Source organism: Nerophis ophidion, linkage group LG03, assembly GCF_033978795.1.
Source record: "Nerophis ophidion isolate RoL-2023_Sa linkage group LG03, RoL_Noph_v1.0, whole genome shotgun sequence".
Lineage (NCBI taxonomy): Eukaryota > Metazoa > Chordata > Actinopteri > Syngnathiformes > Syngnathidae > Nerophis > Nerophis ophidion.
This window is the reverse complement of record NC_084613.1, coordinates 31,926,836-31,947,278: the sequence shown is the minus strand read 5'-3', so window position 1 is coordinate 31,947,278 and position 20,443 is coordinate 31,926,836. Positions and strand designations below refer to the sequence as shown.

Below are 20,443 nucleotides of genomic sequence, written 5' to 3'. Positions count from 1 at the left end.
ATTATTTACATTAGGTTATCTATAATCCGGGGAGATGGGATGTGAATGGAGGAGGGTATTAGTAAAGTGTTGAAGTTGCCTGGAGGTGTTGTTTTAGAGCGGTTTTGAAGGAGGATAGAGATGCACTTACTTTTACACCTGTTGGGAGTGCATTCCACATTGATGTGGCATAGAAAGAGAATGAGTTAAGACCTTTGTTAGATCGGAATCTGGGTTTAACGTGGTTTGTGGAGCTCCCCCTGGTGTTGTGGTCATGGCGGTCACTTACGTTAAGAAAGTAGTTTGACATGTACTTCGGTATCAAGGAGGTGTAGCGGATTTTATAGACTAGGCTCAGTGCAGGTTGTTTTACTCTGTCCTCCACCCTGAGCCAGCCCACTTTGGAGAAGTGGGTTGGATTGAGGTGTGATCTGGGGTGGAGGTCTAAAAGTAACCGGACTAGCTTATTCTGGGATGTTTGGAGTCTAGATTTGAGGGTTTCGGAGGTGCTGGGGTACCAGGAGGTGCAAGCGTAATCGAAAAAGGGTTGAATGAGAGTTCCCGCTAGAATCCTCAAGGTGCTTTTGTTGACCAGAGAGGAGATTCTGTAGACGAATCTCGTTCTTTGGTTAACTTTTTTGATTACCTTGGTTGCCATTTTATCACAGGAAAGATTAGCCTCTAGAATGGAACCCAAGGTAGGTGATCTCATCTTTCCTGGTGATAACAATGTCACCCACTTTTATAGTGAAGTCATTGACTTTCTTAAGGTTGATATGGGACCCAAATAGGATGGATTCCATTTTACCTAAGTGTATGGATAGCTTGTTGTCAGCGAGCCAGGTGCAAATATTAAGGAGTTCAGCACTGAGGATTTGTTCCACCTGTGACTTGTCCTTGCCAGATACCAGCAGGGCCGAGTCATCCGCAAACAGGAACAATTCACAGTGGCATGCTGATGGCATGTCATTTACGTATATTAGGAACAGTAAAGGTCCTAGTATACTGCCTTGGGGGACTCCACAGCTTACTGATAGGGGAGGGGACACAGTGCCGTTCACCTCTACCAACTGTATCCTCCCCTCCAAATAAGATTGCATCCAGCTCGATGAGGTTTCATCAAATCCGATTGCTCGGAGCTTATCCAACAGTATAGCGTGGTTAGCGTGGTTAGCGTGGTTAACGGTGTCAAAGGCCTTCTGAATGTCCAGCATGACCATGCCGCAGTATTTTCCCGCGTCCACCTCATGTTTGATGTGGTCGGTCAGAAAGAGAAGGCATGTGTCAGTGGAGTGGTTAGTTCTGTCAGTGGGGTGGTTAGTCAAAGGTGATGACTCGTTTGTTTGTTACCTGCAATTAATCCCAGATGATGACTTGTTTGTTTGTTACCTGCAATTAGTCAAAGGTGACGACTCGTTTGTTACCTGCAGTTATTCACAGGTGATTAATCGCTTGTTACCTGCAAATAATCACGGGTGATTAATCGCTTGCATCGCTGAATTTATTTGACCCACACCGCTGATGACAACATGTTGACCAAATAGAATAGAGAGACACACACACGCGCGCACACAAACACACAAACACACACACACACACACACACACACACACACACGCACGTGAGTCAGACAAAGGTCCCGCGGCATCAACAGAGGAAGCGGTGCCAGAGTGAGCAAAGTGTTTTGTCACAAGGCCAGTAAAGTCCGCTCTGATTGGTCCTCACTCCTGCTGACGTGGCTGCTGGGGGATAGGTGGGGGTGCGATGATGATGAGAATGTCCTTCATCGTGCCAACTTCCCCCTTCTTACCACCAACCAGGAAGTGAGACTCCAAAATAAGCTGTTACTAAGCAACCGTCAGCCGGCTCCTCCCTCAAGCTCTGTGATTGGACAGTGACGGTGAACGAGCATGCATTTCTTTCTTGGTGTGTGTGTGTGTGTGTGTGTGTGTGTGTGTGTGTGTGTGTGTGTGTGAGAGGTCACAGCACTGGCAGGTGGTTTCCATTCATCATTCAGTTGGCCCATTACTTATGCACGTGAGTGTATTGCTGCCAGCCAATCACATGCCAGCGGTTATTTTAGTCCGGCCCACTGACTGACTGACTGCAGCAGACACACTTTATGTAAAGCATTCACACACACGCGCGCGCGCGCACGCACACGTACGTCAGTGTAAAGTGCCTTGAAAAGGTGCTTGCATGAGGGTTTGTGTGTGTGTGTGTGTGTGTGTGTGTGTGTGTGTGTGTGTGTGTGTGTGTGTGTGTGTGTGTGTGTGTGTGTCGTTTCGATGACATCAGCAGTCAGTGGAGGACCAAAAAAATCTGCAAAAGTAAAAATAGAAAAGTAGGACATCCTCTCAAAGCCCCGCCCCTCCTGCTTCCTCTTCTACCTTCATCCTCCTCTTCCTCAGCTGATTCATGCACAGCATTATTATTAGTAATATCAATGTTGTTAATAATAATATATAAAAAATATGTCAAACAATTAAACATTATTACTATTAATAATAACATCATTGTTGTTAATAATATAGAAATATTATGTGAAATAAACATTATTTACCGACAATACATAATTGTTCTTCTGTAAAAATTTGTCACAACAATAATAAGAACTTAACTTCAAATAAAGACACTCAATAATGGAGGTGCAAAAAAAAGATTTACATCCAAATCGCGATGTTTATTCATCCCGACTCTAAATGGAATCCATCCATTTCCTACCGCTTATTCCCTTTGGGTTCGCGGGGGATGCTGGTGCCTATCTCAGCTACAATCGGGCGGAAAGCGGGGTACACCCTGGACAAGTCGCCACCTCATCACAGGGCCCTAAATAGAATCATAACCTTCAAAAATGTATAAAAATAAATAAATAAAAACGTAGGCTTGTTTTTTTCTTTCAAAAAAACTATGTTTAAAAAGACGTTTTTGGCCGTCTTAGGTGCAAAAAGAATAATTATTTAACATCCAAATCGTGATTGTTATTCATCCTGATTTAAATCATGTAAAAAAATGTAAAAGTTCATTTCAAAAACATCACAAATAAATTTAAAATGTTCCATTTTTTGGACTTCCTTAACAAAGTATTTTTGAAATGTAGTTTTTAGGCCATCTTAGAGGAGCAATAAAAAATGTATTGAACATCCAAATCGCGGTTGTTATTCATCCCGATTTAAAATTTGTAAAATAAAAAAAAAACCTTCATCCCAACTCTAAATGGAATCCTAACTTTCAAAAATTGGTTAGAAAAAGGGAATTTTTTCACTTCTTATTTAAAAATGTTTAAAAGACATTTGAAGTCATCTCCATAAAACCAGAATGATCTTCTCTAACATCGAACCTATTTAAAAAAAAGTTGCACTATAATCCATCCATCCATCTTCTTCTGCTTATCCGGAGTCAGGTCCTGGGGGCAGCAGTCTAAGCAGAGAAGACCAGACTTTCCTTTCTCCAGATACTAGGTCCGCGTCCTCCCGGGTGATCCAGAGGTGTTCCCAGGCCAGTTGGGAGACACTCTCCACTGTGTCCTTGGTCTTCCCCGTGGTCTCCTATTAGTGAAATATTATAATTATCATACCAATCAATATATTGCGAGAATCGGTTTGAAATCACAGTGGATTTGAATCTAGAATAAATTCTGAATCAAATTGTCACCCGAGGAATCAGACTCAGATCAAATGGTGAGGTTTCTCAACTAGTAATATTTTTTTATTCATCCAACCATTTTCCATGTATCCGGAGTCAGGTCACGGGGGCAGGGGCTGTGGTTTATCCCAGGGGATCCCGAGGCATTCCCATACTCCCTCACCTGGTCTGGGTCTTCCCTGAGTTCACGTGCCCTGAACACCTCCCTCGGGAGGCATCCTGACTACTTCCCAGAGCAACCTCATCTGGCTCCCCTGACAAAGCCAGCAGGACCACATCATCTAAGAGAAGCATCCTCAACGCCCTGACTGCACGTAGTAATTCTGTCCATTAAAGGTTTAAACAGAATCAGTGACAAAAGTTCAACACTTACTGGAAATGCCCGAGACGTTGGATGGTGATCCAGAATATCAAAGCCGGAAGTCCTTTTCATGGCTTACACCAACTTCTCCCATGGCCGAGTTTTTGTCTTGATGACCGCCGAAGCTGAAAATCACTTCGTCCTGTCAGTAACTGTCCGCTTCCTTATGAAGTACCATGAGTCAAAAAGGCCTGATAGGACTCCTCCTTCAGTTTGACGGCGCCCCTCACTGCCGTTGTCAATTAAAGTGAACTACCTATAAACCACAGCTCCAAATAATAGTAATAGAGGCACAAAACATTGCCCACTTGGAGTTAATGTCCTTCTAGACCAGGGGTCGGGAACCTTTTTGGCTGAAAAAGCCATGAAAGCCAAATATTTTAAAATGTATTTCCGTGAGAGCCGGATAATATTTTTAACACTGTCAGGTTCAAACACTGATGACATCTATTAAACAGACAAGAAGCAAGAAATTAAACAGAGACTGGATTCAATTTAGCTCAATGAGGAGAAACGCTTAGACCTGTACCCTTGTATAGTGTCGTCCCTTGTTCTGACAAGAGAATTCTACGCCTCCTCTTTTATTTGGACATTCCCTGATTACAACAACTAAATGCGTGCATCTCTTATTCTTTTTAATAACATTGTTATTCTGAAGGTAACCAATAATAAATGAAATACTTTTGACCATTAATGCGACTTCTTGAACAGGTGCGATAGATGGATGGATTAAAATAAATGCATGAGAATGTTTTATAGTTTGAACTTTATTTTTAACACTGTGATTACCTGCGGAATTATTAATTACTTATCTTGTTAAGCAATGTCAGCTTAGATTTACAGTGGGGCAAAAAAGTATTTAGACAGCCACTGATTGTGCAAGTTCTCCCACTTAAAATGATGACAGAGGTCTGTAATTTTCATCATAGGTACACTTCAACTGTGAGATACAGAATGTGGAAAAAAAATCCAGGAATTCCCATTGTAGGAATTATAAAGAATTTATTTTTAAATTATGGTGGAAAATAAGTATTTGGTCAACCATTCAAAGCTCTCACTGATGGAAGGAGGTTTTGGCTCAAAATTTCACGATACATGGCCCCATTCATTCTTTCTGTAACACGGATCAATCGTCCTGTCCCCTTAGCAGAAAAACAGCCCCAAAGCATGATGTTTCCACCCCCATGCTTCACAGTAGGTTTGGTGTTCTTGGGATGCAACTCAGTATTCTTCTTCCTCCAAACACCACGAGTTGAGTTTATACAAAAAAGGTCTATTTTGGTTTCATCTGACCACATGACATTCTCCCAATCCTCTGCTGTATCATCCATGTATCCATTTTGGTATAAACTCAACTCGTCGTGTTTGGAGGAAGAAGAATACTGAGTTGCATCCCAAGAACACCAAACCTACTGTGAAGCATGGGGGTGGAAACATCATGCTTTGGGGCTGTTTTTCTGCAGAGGGGACAGGACGATTGATCCGTGTTAAGGAAAGAATGAATGGGGCCATGTATCGTGAGATTTTGAGCACAAACCTTCCATCAGTGAGAGCTTTGAATGGTTGACCAAATACTTATTTCCCACCATAATTTACAAATAAATCCTTTAAAATTCCTACAATGTGAATTCCTGGATTTTTTTTCCACATTCTGTCTCTCACAGTTGAAGTGTACCTATGAAGAAAATTACAGACCTCTGTCATCATTTTAAGTGGGAGAACTTGCACAATCGGTGGCTGACCAAATACTTTTTTGCCCCACTGTAACTGAGAGCCAGATGCGGTCATCAAAAGAGCCACAGGTTCCCTACCCCTGTTCTAGACCCTCAAAATGTGTTTGGGCCTGACAGGTCCTCCCCCACAATCAGAGCCAACTCAACAGCCGGTGGAAACGGTTGAAAGCTCCATCTTTCTCTTCACCAACGTGGCCAAGACCTAAGATTGCAAGTCCAACGACACAACCACCAACTACACCATTGAACTGCAGCCTCGGGTGTTTCGGTGCCAAGTGCACATGTGGACTCACTAATGATTGAACATGGTGTTCAGACCAGAGGCGATCACAGTTCTCCAGGTCTCAATATTGAAGTCTGCATCAGGAAATCCCCAGAGGGAGCACAAATGGAAAGAACAGTCAGAATGTGTCCCCCTACCTAAAGGCGGGGTAAGATGTGGACAGGGTAAACTCCAGCCTACAAGCCTTCGCTTTCGGCTGCCTTTGGCCCCCTTCTATCAGTGATGGGGTCCATTGGAGCGGGGCCCATACTGTCTCTTTAGGGTTTGTGCCGTCCCGGCTACCAGGTACCCACCACAAGCCTCGCCCCCAGGCCTGGCTCCAAAGAGGGAACCTGGTGACCCGCGTCTTAGTCCGATGTTGTCATTCATTTTTAGAAAAACTTTTTCCCTGGTCACTGGTGCACACCCTTGTGTATATGTTTGTCTCCACAGCACCCCCTAGCGTTCGCATCGTGCACTCGGGCCCAGCGTGCAATGTGGAGGAGGAGCGTCATAGCGAGCGTGTTTACACCATCCGAGAAGGAGAAACACTGGAAGTACTTTGTCTGGTCACGGGACACCCACGCCCCCAGGTAACACTCTTTCACATTAAGAGTTTCCTGTTGGTTGCGTCAGAATAAAAACTGACTTTGAATGAAGTGCAATTAGGAATGATTGTCAACGAAAAGTCAGAAGAGATCACTTCCTGTCCCGCAGGTACGTTGGACTAAAACAGCAGGTGCAGCGTCAGAGCGCCAAGGCGAGTTGTGGGCGCACAACGAAAGGCTGAAGATTGAACAGATCGAGCGCCACCAGGGGGGGCGCTACTATTGCAAGGCGGACAACGGGATGGGCTTGCCTGCCATCCGCTCCATCCGAGTGGACGTCTACTGTGAGGCTTCGCTACACGTCCTCGTGTCCACGCCGTCTCTGCCCGTGTCTTTACCTTGTGTTCAAGCCCCTCCCCCTGCGCTAGAAGGTGCCACTTACGCCTGCTCCTGTCGCCCCAGTTCTGGACCAGCCGCTGATCACGGTGCATCAGAGCGTGAGCGACGCCAAGGAGCTGTTCTACTTCGAAAGGACCGTCTTCCTGCGCTGTGTGGCCACCTCCAACCCCCCCGTGCACTACATCTGGCGGCGTGGCCGCGAACTTCTGGCGCAGGGCGTCGACGCAGGAGTTGACATCTATGAGCCCTTTTTCACACAGGTGGCTGGCTCCGCCTCCTTTGCCTTGCTACAGCCAATCACAGCCTCCGTGTGCGTGTGTTTCAGGGTGAGACAAAAATCCTGAAGCTGAAGAATCTCCGTCCCCAGGACTACGCCAACTACACATGCATCGCCTCCGTCAGGAACGTGTGTGCCATCGCCGACAAGCGCGCCCACTTCAGCCTCAATAACAGGACAGGTGCGCATGTGCAAGACATTCCGAAATGCACCAGCTCACCACCGGTTTGTTTGTTTTCCCCGCCAGCGCCTCCCTCCGTCAAGCTCCTCCTGGACGACCCTCTGGTGGTGAACCTGGGCGAGACGGTCACCCTGGTGTGTGTGGCGTCTGGGGGCGACCCCCCACCCACGTTGAGTTGGGTGAGGCCTGCGGGGGAAGAGCTACCAAAGAGGAGTGTGATGACGGGCGGCACGCTGACTATCCCCGCTGTCACCGTGGAGGACGGCGGCGCTTACAGTTGCGTGGCGTCCAACAGCGTTGGGAACGCTGCCAGGAAGTCTGCCAACGTTCTGGTCAGAGGTGTGGCTCACGGGCTCTCTGGCTCCCTCTGGTGGCCGCTTAGTCAATGCCAACAAGAAGTAGTCTCACACATGCTCTGTTACCTCGCTAGGTCTCCGCAAAGCGCGCTTCTGGATCACACCGGATCCGTATCACAATGACGACAACATCCAGATCGGGCGTGAGGTGAAAATCAGCTGCCAGGTGGAGGCCACACCCCCCGAGGAGCTGCAGTTTGGCTGGCTGAAGAACGGGCGGCCGCTGAGGAGCTCCGAGCGGATGGTAATCACACACACGGACGGCGAGGTGTCGCCGGGCGTGACCAACCTAGACATCATCGACCTCAAGTTCACTGACTTTGGCACGTACACCTGTGTGGCGTCGCTGAGAGACGGGGGAAGTCCTGAGATCAGCATCGACGTCAACATCTCTTCCACCACAGGTGAGGGAGAGGCTTAAGGGGCAGGTCCGGGGTCACGCGAAGGTGTGGATTAACACTCTCTGCTTCCTGTTTCGCAGTTCCTCCAGAGCTCAGCGTCCCCAGGGGGCGTTCTCACATCGTGGCACAAGAGGGCGACACGGTGGAGCTGCAGTGTCTGGTGTCAGGCAAACCTAAGCCCATCGTCCTGTGGTTCCGCCTGGAGGAGAGCCTGGTAGCCGCACCCCTCACATCCGAAGCCACCCAGACGGAAAGTTTTGACGGCGTGCTGCGGCTTGCCAACGTGACGCGAGAGATGGGGGGGACTTACTGCTGCCGGACCAGTCAGTACAACGGCTTCAACGTAAAGCCCAGACAGGCGCTCATCCAGCTGGTGGTGCAGTGTGGGTAACGCGCACGTACACGCACACATGTACGTGTACATGCCACACCATGCCACCTCACGCCCATGTTGTCGTCGTGCGCCACAGTCCCGCCCGTGGTGGAGCCCGTCCACTTGGAGGTCCGCCAGGGTCTGGGGCGGGCCTTCAGCCTGACGTGCCGCCTGCTGCGTGCCCATCCAGCCCGCCTCCTGCGCTACGAGTGGAAGCTGGGGCCCCGCCTCCTGACGGTGGGCCAGTTTGATGAGGACCGCGACGACACGCACTACCAGGTGCGCGCTCTAAACCGGGAAGGCTACGGCGAGTACACCTGTGACATCAGCAACGAGGCTGGGGCGGGGCGCTGCACTTTCCTGGTCACAGGTGAGTCACCTGAGGCTTGGTGGATGACACACACTTTCTGTGCGAGATTCCGCCCTTTTCCTGTGTGATTCTGCCTGCTACGAGTCTGACGAGTCAACATTAGTGTGTATACAAAATATTATCTTGTAAACATTAGCATGTAAATATTAGCATGTAAACAACCAACCATTTTCTACCGCTTGTCCCTTTTCGGGTGGCGGAGTGTGCTGGAGCCTATCACAGCTGCATTCGGGCGGAAAGCAGCGTACCCCCTGGACAAGTCGCCACATTCACCCTCACATTCACACACTGGGGACAATTTAGTGTTGCCAATCAACTTATCCCCAGGTGCATGTCTTTGGAGGTGAGAGGAAGCCGGAGTACCCGGAGGGAACCCACGCAGTCACGGGGTGAACATGCAAACTTCACACAGAAAGATCCCGAGCCCAGGATTGAACCCTGGACTACTCAGGACTTTCTTATTGTGAGGCACATGCACTAACCCCTATCACACCGTGCAGCATGTAAACATTAACTTTTAAATATTAGCACGCAAATATTACATGTAAATATTAGCATGTAAATATTAGCTTGTGGTTATTAGCTTATAACCATTAATATGTCAATATTAGCGTGTAAACATTAGCATGTAAACATTAACATGTGGTTTTTAGCTTGTAAATATTAGCATGTGATTAGTACCTTGTAAATATTAGCACTTAAATATTACCTTGTAAACGTTACCTTGTGGTTATCAGCTTGTAAACATTAGCATGTAAACATTAGCTTGTGGTTATTAGCTTGCAAACATTAGCAAGTAAATATTAGCATGTAATTATTTGCTTGTAAACATTAACATGTAAGCATTAGCTTGAGGTTATTCGCTTGTAAACATTCAAATGTAAATATTAGCTTGTAAACATTAGCATGTAAATATTAGCTTGTAATTATGAGCTTGTGATCACTAGCTTGTAAACATTAGCAAGTAAATATTAGCATGTAATTATTAGCTTGTAAACATTAACATGTAAACATTGGCTTGTGGTTATTCGCTTGTAAACATTAAAATGTAAATATTAGCATGTAATTATTAGCTTGTAAACATTATCAGGTACATATCAGCATGTAATTATTAGCTTCTGAACATTTGCTTGTAAACATTAGCATGTAACTATTCACTTGTAAACATTAGTGGGGATTTTTGTGGAAAAAAACCCTGACAAATCAAATCCCCCCTCCAGTAGAGAGCGCCTGTCGCACTTCGGCACTTCCTGCGTTAAGCTCCTTAGCGCCGCACAGAGCGCTTGAAGACGCTGTGAGCACCATGCATGTCAGGATGCAGGTCACCATGGCAACAGCACAGTCAGCCAATCACAAGTTGAAGTCTTCCAGACTTCTGTGGGACTTAAAAGCTTTACGGGTGATTTTATCATTTGAATTAATTTCAAATAAGTATGCTGAGGTGTAAACGACACTTTTAGATGTACAAACCCAAAACCAGTGAAGTTGGCACATTGTGTAATTGGTAAATAAGAACAAAAAACAATGATTTGCAAATCATTTTCAACTTATATATAATTGAATAGAGTGCAAACACAAGATATTTAAAGTTCGAACTGAGAAACTTTTTTTTTTTTTGCAAACAATCATTAACCTAGAATTTAATGGCAGCAACATATTGCAAACAAGTTGGCACAGGGGCATTTTTACCACTGTGTTACATGGCCTTTCCTTTTAACAACACTCAGTAAACCCATTCTTGTTTGATGTACAGCTTAAGTTGTTCAACAGTCTCCGTTGTGGTATTTTAGGCTTCATAATGCGCCACACATTTTCAATGGGAGACAGGACTGGACTACAGGCAAGCCAGTCTAGTACCCGGCCCCTTTACTAGGAAGCCATGCTGTTGTAACACGTGGCTTGGCATTGTCTTGCTGAAATAAGCAGGGGTGTCCATGATAACGTTGCTTGGATGGCAACATATGTTGCTCCCAAACCTGTATGTACCTTTCAGCATGAATGGTGCCTTCACAGATGTGTAAGTTACCCATGCTTTCAGCACTAATACACCCCCATACCATCACAGACGCTGACTTTTGAACTTTGAGCCTAGAACAATCCGGATGGTTCTCTTCCTCTTTGTTCCGGAGGAGACCAAGTCCACATTTTCCAAAAACAATTTGAAATGTGGACTCGTCAGACCACAGAACACTTTTCCACTTTGCATCTGTCCACTTTAGATGAGCTCAATCCCAGCGAAGCCGGCAGTGTTTCTGGGTGTTGTTAATAAATGGCTTTCGCTTTGCATAGTAGAATTTTAACTTGCACTTATAGATGAAGTGACCAACTGTAGTTACTGACAGTGGTTTTCTGAAGTGTTCCTGAGCCCGTGCGGTGATATCCTTTACACATTGATGTGGCTTTTTGATGGCGTACCAACCTGAGGAATCAAACGTCCGTAATATCATCGCTTATGTGCAGTGATTTCTCTAGATTCTCTGAATGATATTACAGACCATAGATTGATGAAATCCCTAAATTCCTTGCAATAGCTGGTTGAGAAATGTTGTTCTTAATCTGTTGGACAATTTGCTCACACTTTTTTTGACAATGTGGTGACCCTCGCCCCATCATTGTTTGTGAAAGACTGAGCATTTCATGGCAGCTGCTTTTATACCTAATCATGGCACTCACCTCTTCCTAATTAGCCTGTTCACCTGTGGGATGTTCAGAATAAGTGTTTGATGAGCATTCCTCAACATTCTCAGTCTTTTTTGCCACTTGTGCCAGCTTTTTTAAACATGTTGCAGGCATCAAATTCCAAATGAGCTAATATTTGCAAATAATAAAGTTCACCAGTTTGAACATTAAATATCTTGTATTTGCAGTCTATTCAATTGAATATAGATTAAAAAGGATTTGGAAATAATTGTATTCTGTTTTTATTTACCATTTACACAACGTGCCAACTTCACTGGTTTTTGGTTTTGTAGATAAATTCAGCATAGATAAACATAAACATGACCTAGCTTTGTGTGTTGCGAGCTCATGATAGCAATTGGGCTAGCTAATGTTAGCTAACATTGAATCTATATTCACATTGTTTTATTCAATAAAATTAGTAATTGTGACAAATGTAGACATTTGAAAAATATATACGTTCTGTTAAAAGTACTAACATGCTAACATTACCATGCTAACGTTTTATCAAATTTTGCAGGTATACACCTCAGACTTGAATATTTTATTTCACGTATCCTAATTGTTATAGCATGCTAACTTTTTGGCTACATTTGATGGTGTGCAACAATGAGTCATCAGTTTTGCAACTTGGCACTACCTGGCTGGCGTGCTAACTGATAGTATGCCAACCTTTTAACTAATTCTGGCCCAGTGATGAGACGGCGACTTGTCCAGGGTGTACACCGCCTTCCGCCCGATTGTAGCTGAGATAGGCACTAGCGCCCCCCGCCACCCCAAAAGGGGATAAGTGGTAAAAAATGGATGGATGGAGGGATGCAGGTTTACAGTTGAATATTTTGTTATTTCTGTATGCTAAATGTTAGCATGCTAGTTAACAAAAATGTTCTACATGCTAGCTTTTTGGTTAATTTTGCATGTATACACCAAAGAGTCATTTGATTTTTTACTTGCCACTACCTGGCTAGCGTGCCAACTGTTAGCATGATAACTTTTTAACTAATTTTGCAGTTCTACACCTCAGAGTTTAATATTTTGTTATTTACGTATCCTAATTGTCGGCATGCTAGTTAAAAAATACTGTTGTACATATGTTAATTATTAGCATAATAACTTTTTGGTTAATTTTGCATGTTTACACACAAGAGTCATTTGATTTTTTTACTTTCACCTACTTGGCTAGCGCGCTAACTTTTCAACTAATTCTGCAGGTTTACACCTCAGAGTTGAATATTTTGTTATTCTCGTATGCTAATTATTAGAATGCTAGTTAAAAATATTTCTTTACATATGTTAATTTTTAGCATGCTAGCTTTTTCGTTGATTTTGCATACAAACACCTCAGAGTCATTTGCTCTTTTTACTTGCCGCTACATGGCGAGCTTGCTAAATTTTTAACTATTTCTGCAGGTTTACACCTCAGAGTTGAATATTTTGCTATTTCTGTAAGCTAATTGTTAGCATGCTTGTTAAAAACATTTTATTTTACATGTTAATTGTTAGAATGCAAGCTTTTTAGTTAATTTTGCATTTGCACACCCAGAAGTGATTTGATTAATTTACTTGCCGCTACTTGACTAGTGTGCTAACTGTTAGTATGCTAAATTTTTAACTAATTCTGCAGGTTTACAACTCAGAGTGGAATATTTAGTTATTTTTGTATGCTAATTGTTAGCCTGCTAGTTAAAAGTATATATATATATTTTTTTACATATGTTAATTATTGTTATGTGTTCCAACTATCGTGGGATCACATTTGTCAGCCTTCCCGGTAAGGTCTATTCAGGTGTACTGGAGAGGAGGCTACGCCGGATAGTCGAACCTCGGATTGAAGAGGAACAGGGTGGTTTTCGTCCTGGTCGTGGAACTGTGGACCAGCTTTATACTCTCTGCTGGGTCCTTGAGGGTCTGTGGTAGTTTGTCCAACCAGTCTACATGTGTTTTGTAGACTTGGAGAAGGCATTCAACCGTGACCCACGGGAAGTCCTGTGGGGAGTGCTCAGAGAGTATGGGGTATCGGACTGTCTGATTGGAGCGGTCCTCTCCCTGTACGATCAGTGTCAGAGCTTGGTCCGCATTGCCGGCAGTAAGTCGGACATGTTTCCGGTGAGGAATGGACTCCGCCAAGGCTGCCCTTTGTCACCGATTCTGTTCATAACTTGTATGGACAGAATTTTTAGGCGCAGTCAAGGCGTTGAGGGGATCCGTTTCGGCGGCTGCAGGATTAGGTTTCTGCTTTTTGCAGATGATGTGGTCCTGATGGTTTCATCTGGCCAGAAACTTCCGCTCTCACTGGATCGGTTCGCAGCTGAGTGTGAAGCGTCTGAGATGAGAATCAGCACCTCCATGTCCGAGTCCATGGTTCTCGCCCGGAAAAAGGTGGCATGCCATTTCCGGGTTGGGGAGGAGACCCTGCCCCAAGTGGAGAAGTTCAAGTACCTCGGAGTGTTGTACACGAGTGAGGGAAGAGTGGATCGTGAGATCGACAGGCGGATCGGTGCGGCGTCTTCAGTAATGCGGACGCTGTATCAATCCGCTGTGGTGAAGAAGGAGCTGAGCCGGAAGGCAAAGCTCTCAATTTACCGGTCGATCTACATTCCCATCCTCGCCTATGGTCATGAGCTTTGGGTTATGACCAAAAGGACAAGATCACGGGTACATTCGGCCGAAATGAGTTTCCTCCGCCGGGTGGCGGGGCTCTCCCTTAGAGATAGGGTGAGAAGCTCTGCCATTCGGAGGGAGCTCAAAGTAAAGGAGATGTTTCTCGACCTCGAGAGGAGCCATATGAGATGGTTCGGACATCTGGTCAGGAACGCCTACCTCGGGAGGTGTTTCGGGCACGTCGGACCGGTAAGAGGCTTCGGGGAAGACCCAGGACACGTTGGGAAGACTATGTGTCCCGGCTGGGGAGAGGGAAGTCTGGGTTTTCCTGCTTAGGCTGCTGCCACCGCGACCCGACCTCGGATAAGCGGAAGAATATCGATGGATGGATGTTAATTATTAGCATGCTAGCTTTTGGGTTAATTTTGCATGTACTGTGTACACCTAAGAGACTATGTTTTGGTATTTTCCGCTACCTTGTGTTTTTTTTTTAACTTGCCGCTACATGGCTAGCATTCTAACTGATAGCATGCTAACTTTTTAGCTCATTTTGCAGGTATACACCTAAGATTTTAATATTTTGTTATTTCACATTTGTTAATTAGTTTACACCTCGGAGTTGAATAGTGTTATTTCCATATGCTAATTGTTAGCATGGTAGTTAAAAAAATATTTTTTACCTATGTAAATTATTAACATGCTAGCGTTTTTGTTGATTTTGCATGTTTATACTTAAGAGTCATTTGATTTTTTTTACTCGCCGCTACCTAGCTAGCTTGCTAACTGATAGCATGCTAACGTTTTAGCTCATTTTGCAGGTATACACCTATGAGTTGAATATTTTGTAGTTTCACATTTGTTAGCATGTTAGCTTTTTGGCTACTTTTGCATGCATACACTTAAGAGGCTATGTTTTGGTATTTCCCGCTACATGTTTGCCTTTCAGCGTTCCTTTTTCCGTGCCCCCCAGGGAAGGCATACCCCCCGGAGTTGTACTACGACACGCAGGGCGCCCTGTGGCAGAACCAGCCTCAGACTTACGGCTTCAAGTTGCAGTGGACTCAGATGGACCCTGACGGAGTGGACCGCATCCTGGCCTACAGGCTGGGCATCAAACAGGTGTGGCGGCGGGACCCGCTTTCTTAGCAAAGTGGGCGGGCCTTGATGTATCTGTGTGTGTGTGTGTGTGAGGTGGGACAGTCGCGCTGGTGGGAGCAGGAAATGGCCATGGAGGGAATTATCCACAAGGGGGAGCTGCTGACCTACAACCTGACTGAACTGGTCAAGCCCGAGTCCTACCTGGTCCGCCTCACGCCCATCACACGCTACGGCGAGGGCGACTACACCGAGCGCGTCATCGCCTACAGCCGTACGTCACACACTACCCTGACTTTTTGTCTGGCACCTGAGTAACCGCTTTTGTCTTCCTCTCTGACAGCGCCAGTCAACCCACACCTCAGTGAGTCCTCCTTGGTAATCAGATTACTTTTTGACCACGGGTACCCCTTACAAATATGTGTGTGTGTGTGTGTGTGTGTGTGTGTGTGTGTGTGTGTGTGTGTGTGTGTGTGTGTGTGTTTTCAGGGGAGTTCCAGTGTGGTTTCGAGGACGAGGCCTTGTGTCTCTTCTCTCAGGACAAAAGTGACGACTTTGACTGGACACGTCACAGCGCCGCGTCACGTGACACCAAGTACACGCCAAACACCGGACCCAGCAGCGACCGCAGTGGCTCTAAGCAAGGTAATGCACCCACACATGAACGCTAACATTTGCATGCTAACTTTTAGTCATTAAACTTGATATTTGATGCAGTCCAACAGCGACTCTGATAGGTATTGCAACAAAATTAGCAAAAAAAGGTTAGCATGCTAATGTAAGCGGGCTAGCATGCTATGTTAACAGCTAGCACTTATTTTGTACCAAGTTATATGACTCTGAGGTGTGCAGCTATAAAATCGACTGAATAAGCTAGCAAGCTGTTGCTAGCAGGCTAATAATTGGAATGTATCACCTACCGAGTTGTATGACTGATGTGTATGGCTGAAAATTGGCAAACAAAAAGTTACCGTAGCAGCTTGCTAGCGTTATAATGCTAAGAGTTAGCATGTGTCAAGTACAAATTTATTATGACGATGATGTGTACTGCTGCAAGTAGTTAGAATGCTAACAGGTAGCATATGTCAAGTACCAAGATTTATGACTCCAGGGTAAACGGTTACAAAATTTACAAAAATGTATGTTAGCATGCTCATTTTTGCATATTAACATTATATTAAGAGTTGGCATGTGTCAAGTACTAAATTGTATGACTGTGTACGGCTGCAAAATTGGCAAAAAAAAGTTAGCATGGTAACTTGCTAACATAATAAGGCTAAATGTTAGAATGTGTCAAGTACAAAGTTATTATGACTCTGAGGTGTACTGCTGCAAAATTGGCAAAAAAAAAAAGTTTGCATACTAACAGCTAGCATATGTCAAGTATCAAGTCAAATGGCTGAGGTGCACTGCTGTAAAATTGGCACAAAAAAGGCATGCTAATGTTAGAATGCTATGAGTTAGGATATGTCATGTACCAAGTCAAATGACTGAGGAGTACGGCTGTAAAATTCGCACAGAAAATGCATGCTAATGTCAGAATGCTATGAGTTAGCATATGTCAAGTATCAAGCTACATGACTCTACGGAAAATGGTTACAAAATTAGCCCCTGAAAAAGTTAGCATGCTAATGCTAATGTTATATTGCTATGTTATAACATAATTAAAGTTAACATGAGTCAAGTACCAAGATGTGCTACCAAGGTGCTCGGAGTTAGCATATGTCAAGTATCAAGTTATTTGACTCTAGCGAAAATACTTACAAAGTTAGCCCAAAAAAAGTTTGCATGCTAATATCCTAACGTTATAATGCTACGAGTTAACAAGTGAAGTACCAAGATGTGCGACTCTGGTGTGTACAGCTTTAACATTGGCTAATAAAGTTAGCATGCTACATTATAATGTTAAAAGTTAGCATGCGTCAAGTACAAAGCTATTATGACTCTGTGTACAGCTGAAAAACTGGCTAAAAAGTAAGCATGCTAACAGATTGCATATGTCAAGTACCAAATTATATGACTCAGAAGTAAGTGGTTATATAATTAACAAAAATGTTGTGCTCTAATGTTAGCATTCTCACATTAGCATATTAACATTATATTAACAGTTAGCATGTGTCGAGTACTAAGTTGTATGGTTTTGAGGTGTGTGATTGACAAAAAAGTTGACATGCTAATCTTATAACGTTAAGAGTTGGCATTCGCCAAGTACAAAGTTAATATGAGTGATGGGTGTGGCTGCAAAATTGGCCTAAAAAGTTTGCATGTTAATGATATAACGCTAACAGCTAGCATATGTCAAGTACCAAGTCTATGACTCTGAAGTTTACAGCTGTAAAATTAGCACAAAAAAACGAATGCTAATGTTAGCATGCTCGGAGTTAGCATATGTCAAGTATCAAGTTATATGACTCTAGGGAAAATACTTATGAAATTAGCCAAAAAAAAGTTTGCATGCTAATGCTGACATGTTAACGTTATAATGCTAAGAGTTAGCGTGTCAAGTACTGAGATGTACAGTTTGTATGACTATGGTGTGTACGGCTTTAAAACTGGCTAAATAAGTTAGCATGCTAACATTACAATGTTATGAGTTAGTATGTGTCAAGTACAAAGTTATTATGATTCTGAAATGTACAGCTGCAAAACTTAAGAAAGGGAGCATGAAAATGTTAATAATGCTAACAGTTAGCATGTGTCAGGTACCAAGCCATATGACTGAGGTATACTGCTACAAAATTGGCAATAAAAAATGTTGCATCCTAACTTTAACATGCTGACAGCTAGCATATGTCAAGTACCAAGTTATATGATTCTAAACAGTTACATAATTAACAAATATGTTGTATTCTAATGTTAGCCTGCTCACGTTAGCATATTAACATTATATTAAGAGTTAACATGTGTCGAGTACTAAATTGTATGAGTTTTAGGTGTATGATTTTAAAATTTGCTAAAAAAGTTAACATGCTAACTTTATAATGTTAAGAGTTAGCATGCTCCAGGTACAAAGTTTATATGACTGATATGTGCGGCTGCAAAATTGGCCAAAAAAGTTAGCACGCTAATGATATAATGCTAACAACTAGCATACGTCAGGTACCAAGTCTTTGACTGAGGTGTACAGCTGTAAAATTAGCACAAAAAAAGAATGCTAATGTTAGCATGCAAGGTGTAAACATATGTCACGTACCAAGTTATTTTACTCTAGGGAAAAGGGTTACATAATTAGCCCAAAGAAAGTTTGCATGCTAATGCTAACATACAAATGTTATAATGCTAAGAGTTAACGTGTCAAAATCTGAGATGTGTGACTATTGAGTGCAAGGCTTTAAAATTGGCTAAAAAGTTAACATGCTAACGTTACCATGTCACAAGTAAGCATTAGTCAAGTACAAAGTTAATGATTCTGATGAAGTACAGCTGCAAAACTGGCAAAAAAATTCAGCATGTTAACGTTAATAATGCTAACAGTTAGCATGTGTCAGTTACCAAGTCATATGAATGAGGTGTACTACTGCAAAATTGGCTAAAAAAATGTTGCATCCTAACTTTGGCATGCTCGCAGTTAGCATATGCCAGTTATCAAGTTAGAATAGAATAGAATAGAAAGTACTTTATTGACCCCTGGGGGAAATTCAGCACCACAGTTTGCTCACAATTGAATTGAATTGAATAATATTTATATAGCGCTTTTCTCTAGTGAGTCAAAGCGCTTTACATAGTGAAACCCAATATCTAAGTTACATTTAAACCAGTGTGGGCGGAACTGGGAGCAGGTGGGTAAAGTGTCTTGCCCAAGGACACAACGGCAGTGACTAGGATGGCGGAAGCGGGAATCGAACCTGCAACCCTCAAGTTGCTGGCACGGCCACTCTACTAACCGAGCTATGCCGCCCAAAATAAACAATAATAATAATAAATATATGACACATATTATATATATAATATATAATATATGAATAATATAAATATATTCTACATATATTCTACATTTAAGTGCAGTGAAGAAGGAACACAAGCATTACACAGTCTGATGGCTGTCGGTATGAAGGACCTCCTGTGTCGTTCTGTGTTGCATTTTTGGAGTCTGAGCCTTCCACTGAACGTGCTCATTCTCCGCAAGGTCCGAGTGTAGTGGGTAGCAGGTGTTGTTCATAATGGCTAGGAGTTTTGCTAGACTTCTCCTCTCTGACACCACCGCCAGAGTCCAGCTCCACTCCCACCACGTTACTCGCCTTCTCTACCAGATTCTCCAGTCGGTTTGCGTCCCTCACTCTGAGCCCGCTGCCCCAGCAAGCCACGGCGTACAAGAAGGCGCTCGCCACCACCGACTCGTAGAACATCTTCAACATCTTTGTACAGACATTGAAGGATCCTAACGTCCTGAGGAAGTAGAGGTGGCTCTGTCCCTTCTTTTAGAGGGCCTCAGCGTGTTTTGACCCATTCAGTTTGTTGTTCATGTGTACACCGAGGTATTTATTGTTACAACTTGGAGTAAGGAGAGGACCCAGATGCAGAGAGGAAGTTTAAAAAATAAAGCTTATATTTGGAAACAACTTTTTACCTCCAATGCAAAAAGTTTTTCACAAGAATAATCAATCATGCGGAAAAATAATTCCGAGGATAAACAATTAACTTAAAATCACTCCACAAAAATAAGGAGGAATACTAATCTAAGGAAATTCTAACAAAAAACAATATTAAGAACAGACGAAAAGTGCTCCATTAGGAGGAAAAAATACCATCCATCCATCCATCCATTTTCTACCGCTTATTCCCTTTTGGGGTCGCGGGGGGCGCTGGCGCCTATCTCAGCTACAATCGGGCGGAAGGCGGGGTACACCCTGGACAAGTCGCCAGCTCATCGCAGGGCCAACACAGATAGACAGACAACATTCACACTCACCAAAACGACCTATATATAAACACTACCTATAAATAACAAAAAAATCACTCAATCAATGAGGCAATAAATTCGAAATTTAGAAAAACAAAAACTCACCAATTAGGAAGACGAATGATAACCAAGGACGCTCGAAGGAGGAAAAAGTAAACTCAAAATTACAGCAAAAACTAGGGTAACTAGGAAAACAGGAGCAAGACAAGGAGCTAATCAAGGACATGGACAAGGACGCAAGAAAGGCACGATGGACGAGACGATCTGGCAAAGGACAAACGGA

The 20,443-nt window shown here is 43.7% G+C and overlaps 1 protein-coding gene across 1 annotated transcript in view; it reads left to right on the top strand.

The window, feature by feature from the left end:
- The window catches only part of mdga2a (MAM domain containing glycosylphosphatidylinositol anchor 2a), a 32,005-nt gene that overhangs the window by 7,317 nt on the left and 4,245 nt on the right, over nt 1-20,443 (top strand). The window contains exons 2-13 of the mRNA XM_061894869.1: nt 6,434-6,573; nt 6,698-6,872; nt 6,991-7,187; nt 7,253-7,385; nt 7,452-7,724; nt 7,816-8,145; nt 8,223-8,525; nt 8,613-8,885; nt 15,136-15,284; nt 15,357-15,534; nt 15,604-15,624; nt 15,750-15,905. Coding sequence (XP_061750853.1) covers nt 6,434-6,573; nt 6,698-6,872; nt 6,991-7,187; nt 7,253-7,385; nt 7,452-7,724; nt 7,816-8,145; nt 8,223-8,525; nt 8,613-8,885; nt 15,136-15,284; nt 15,357-15,534; nt 15,604-15,624; nt 15,750-15,905 — 2,328 coding nt within the window. The remainder of the gene's footprint in view (nt 1-6,433; nt 6,574-6,697; nt 6,873-6,990; nt 7,188-7,252; nt 7,386-7,451; nt 7,725-7,815; nt 8,146-8,222; nt 8,526-8,612; nt 8,886-15,135; nt 15,285-15,356; nt 15,535-15,603; nt 15,625-15,749; nt 15,906-20,443) is intronic.